The following is a 4,244-nucleotide window of genomic DNA, read 5'->3' as shown; positions in this document are numbered from 1 at the left end:
AAACGGACATAGATATTTAATACTTTTTTTTTTTTTTTTTTTACTCTTACTGTTTTCAGTCCTCTTTTTCATTTCATTTCTCACTTCCCGCCACTCAGTCAGCTCAATCAGAATGTTTTGCTTCTTCTTCTTAAAATTTATTGGCAGTTGGCTAGAAAGTTAGGTGAGCATTACCGCCACCAACTGGTATGGAGTGTGGACTACATTGTGCTGCATTCAATGTTGTCGGAAAAAAATGTTCGTGTTCGTAATGTCCAGCGGGGGTGGCAAACAGGGTGGCAAGGCTCTGTTTGCCTGCCACCCCATGCCACCCCGGTAGATCCGCCTATGATTCTTGCCCATAATTTGATAGTTACAGATCCGCCCCTCCTCCTCCATGTTGTTGGTCCGAACAACATGGAGGCTCTGAGAGTCATTATTAGACTGAGGGCAGCCGGACTAGTTTATTTTGCTGAATTATTATATTTAGCTAAATAATATTGCTGAGGGGCACAAGCAGGCCTTCTGACAAAACCTCAAAAAGGGCACTAGGGGCATCAAGGATAAAAGGGGCAGGAGCTCAAGCCCATGGTCATCAGCTTTTTCTGAAAATATCCCCATATGTTTTTCTCCTTTAGAGGGATTCAGTTTGTCTTATTGAGATCTTATCTTATGAATAAAATTGCTTTAATATTCCCAGTAAGCATTTTCCGCATGCAATGCTTATGGGTCATTAATGGGTCACTTATGCCAACTTGGTAGCACAGCTTATTTTATCACAGATTAAAATATGTTTATTGAGGTAATAAAATAAACTAACATTTTCGCAGTACTTCAGGTTGTCGTAACATGCATAATGGATTAAACCACTGAAATTTTGCTTCTATAGATTCACTAACAGAAAATAATTGAAAATAGAATAATCTAAAAGATCAGAAAATGTATGAATAAGGATAAATTCAGTGCCATTAAAAAAATAAATGTTAGACTTGAGACGTTTGAAAAATAAATTAATATCTCTCCAGGTTTTAGAGTTTTATAAATGTGAATAAAAAGATTTTGCAAACAAAGACGAATTACTTCAAAGAATATAAGTCAGTCTCAAATGGATTGGGTGTTGGGTTTCTTTTGTCAATCTGCAGTGATGATGCTTGACTCTTGTCATGGAGCATTAATGTAACTCAAAATGAGTCGATGTAAATTCAGTTCAGTTCAATAGAGTTCATATTTCATAAAAAATTCCTAAGTTTTACGGTCATATTCAGTCAATAAGAATATGTTTCCAATGACGCCTATTTATCAAATTATTAAAGATACTTTTCATTTATCCAGTATTTCTCAACTAAAATGAATTTGTTTTATTTGTATGATGTAGTATTTTAAATGTCATGTTTATTTAGCTACAAACAGAAAATCTTCAGTTACCAGAAACAAAGGCTTGAAAACATCAGTTTATGTGGAACTAATCTAATGTGTTTTGTTCAGTGATGGAGTTATTGAAATAAATAAACTTTTTAAAGAATAATTTATTGATTTGAATGTATGTATAATTGTTGTACACTTCATAGTACATCTTATATCTCAGCTTATGTCTGAGTAACATGTAGACAGTTGTTTATGTGTTAGAAAATCACTAAAAAGCACAAATTACTGTACTGATGAGATTACACTGCCCCTGCAGGTTAAAACAGGTCGGTGCAGTGGTGGCAACACGTTTAGACTTTTTAATAGGAATTAAATTGGCTTACAAAGAGCCTCAGTCACTCCTCAAAATTAAAACAAGAAGATTAAATAAATGTTTAATATTTAATGTACTTCATTTTTATTATCACAACTATGACTGATCACTCCTAAAGCAGCGGTAACAAATAGACCATTAAAAATCAGAAATATGTTGTTTCCATCGTCAGGATGAAACTAAAACAGTTTAATAATTTAAAATGTGTCTAGATCCTTCAGAATAGATTCTCACTGTCAGTTACTTTTCCACTGGTTAGTCTTCCAGATTAGCAAAGCTACGGTCACGACTCCCAAAGCTAAAGAGACTCCAGTCACATCAAGTCCGATCTTCAGAGCATCTTCTACCTGGAAATGAGGAGAAAGGAAAAGATCAATCCAACAGATTTGGAGAAACGTTTGACTCCCTTCTAACAGTCTGACTTTTAATCACCTGACAGAGACTTCAGTGTATTCTATTTACTTTATGTGATATAAACCGACACAAAAACACAATTCTACAGTATTGTTGTCTACTTTCTAAATATGTTATTAGACTATAAATCAGACGAAAATAACTTACAAGTAACTTTTCAGCAAGATATATGAGTTTGTTTTAAGTGTTAGTTCTACCGGCAGACATTTTTTTCTATGTTGTAAGTGAAACAAATCTAATACTTTTTCATCAAGGAAGTTGACAAGCTCCTATATTTTGTTGATAAGTTACTTGTAAGTTAGTTTTGTCTTATTTCAACTGTTCTAAGATATTTGCAGTAGAAGGTTGGCCAGGACTTTGTGTTTTTGTAGTGAGGACTTCATGGATGGCTTTAGACAAAATCTCTCATTCTGTTCAAACAGTTCAGTCCATGTTTGAAAAGTCTCATGTTTTCACTGACAGTAAATGTCTTAGTAAGTCTTTAACTGTGTTTAAATCTCATTTTAAGTTTGACTACTCTACGTTTCCAGAGCATTTACAGCAGAGATGTCAAACTCATTTTTATTTTGGGCCAAATCAAAAGTCTGAATGTTCTTAAAGGGCCGGTTGTGCCAGAAGGTATTGAAAAAACCCATTAAACTGTTAAAATATCAATTAACAACTGTTTGTTTCAGTCTTAAATAATATTGAACATCTTTTCACATTGAACAGTCCATCAAGGAGTTTGTGATTTTTTTTTGTATTTTCTTTTGCAATTAGAATCACAGATTTCGTGGTAATTTAGAAATATTTGGAAGAAATTTTAACAATATTTGCGCTACTGTATGATGTTAAGTGTGACTTTTTATTAAGTGCCGCATCAATCAGGTACTGCAACTTGACATCAGGTACGGCTGAGGCAGCAGTCACTTAAACTCAGTCAAATTTGTAAAACACTTTACTGCAATTTTTAGGAAAAAGTTGTTGACAAAGAAAAATTATAAAAAAAAATTGGTGTGCATTTATATTAAGGCCCCAATACTCAAATTCATCGAAATAAAATCCAGAGCACCAAAAATCAGAAAACAATAAAAGAGATCCCACAGACGAGACCAAATAAAATTTCCAGTGCTTCAATAGGAGATGAAGGCTGGATTTGATGAAGTTGATCCCAACTTCATTTTTAAATTCAAGTTAATTTTGGAAATCTAGGTATCATAACCATAACCATGTCAATGCACTTTATTAATCTGTGAAATAAATCTCTCTAAAATGCAAGTTACGTTTTCCTTTTGCAACTGTGGTTAGAGAAATAAAGTGAGTTTACGATAATATAACAAAACCATGACTGTAAGGTTAATTCGTCACTTTATTTCGCTTTGGGATTGGGATCAAAAAAGTATTTTTGAATTTGAATTAAATTACCCTCGAGAGAGTATGTCTCATCCCGACCAAACCCCAAGCAGAATATCCCCAGTATAAACAATGACTTGTTGGACATTAAATGTATTTTTAGATTCACCTGTACAATTACGTCGCAGAAAACCAGCTCCATAACAATCACTACCTTACTAGTTTATCAATTTTCTACACCGGAAATTCTTGCTAGATGCTGTTGTCCTTCACTGGAGTGCGTGTGATGCATTCCGGTCACATTAAAATATTTGGTCTTCAATTAGTGTAAAATACAGAAAAATACCATGAACATCGAATTTAAACCAGCAACCTCTTAATTTAACAATATTACGTGTTTATTTAAAATCCAATAGATTTAATCCGGCACATTTTACAAGAAAATTTAGATTTTACGGTGGAAATTTAAATTTCCGAGTTACGCGAACGCAACATCGAGGTTAGCTAGTGGCTAACACCGCAATGGACAATGGTCCTTGTGTGTGCTCTCCTGTCAGCCTGGAGGAAAACGGACTTCCAGCCTGTGACGGTTCTTACGCAGACGACGAGTTAGTGGACGCCTTCGGAGACCTGGCTACCCTCCCGGTTGAAGTTGAGGAAAGAAGACCGACCTGTTTGCGCTGCCGGTGAGCTGAATGAGAGCGAAGCTAACGCTAGCTAGCCTAGTTTGAGTTAACGAGAATCTGAACGAGAAGCTGTAAGAAAAAATTTTATATATATA

The 4,244-nt window shown here is 34.7% G+C and overlaps 1 protein-coding gene across 1 annotated transcript in view; it reads left to right on the top strand.

Moving 5' to 3' along the window:
* The first annotated feature begins 3,765 nt into the window (after positions 1-3,765).
* The window catches only part of dtwd2 (DTW domain containing 2), a 3,343-nt gene continuing 2,864 nt past the window's right edge, over positions 3,766-4,244 (top strand). The window contains exon 1 of the mRNA XM_007548764.2: positions 3,766-4,149. Within this exon, the coding sequence (XP_007548826.1) occupies positions 3,986-4,149 (164 nt within the window). The 5' untranslated portion in view covers positions 3,766-3,985. The remainder of the gene's footprint in view (positions 4,150-4,244) is intronic.

This window comes from Poecilia formosa, unplaced genomic scaffold, assembly GCF_000485575.1.
Source record: "Poecilia formosa unplaced genomic scaffold, Poecilia_formosa-5.1.2 Scaffold28, whole genome shotgun sequence".
Taxonomy (NCBI): Eukaryota; Metazoa; Chordata; class Actinopteri; order Cyprinodontiformes; family Poeciliidae; genus Poecilia; species Poecilia formosa.
Note: the sequence above shows the minus strand (reverse complement) of the source record. Positions and strands in the feature narration are given on the sequence as shown.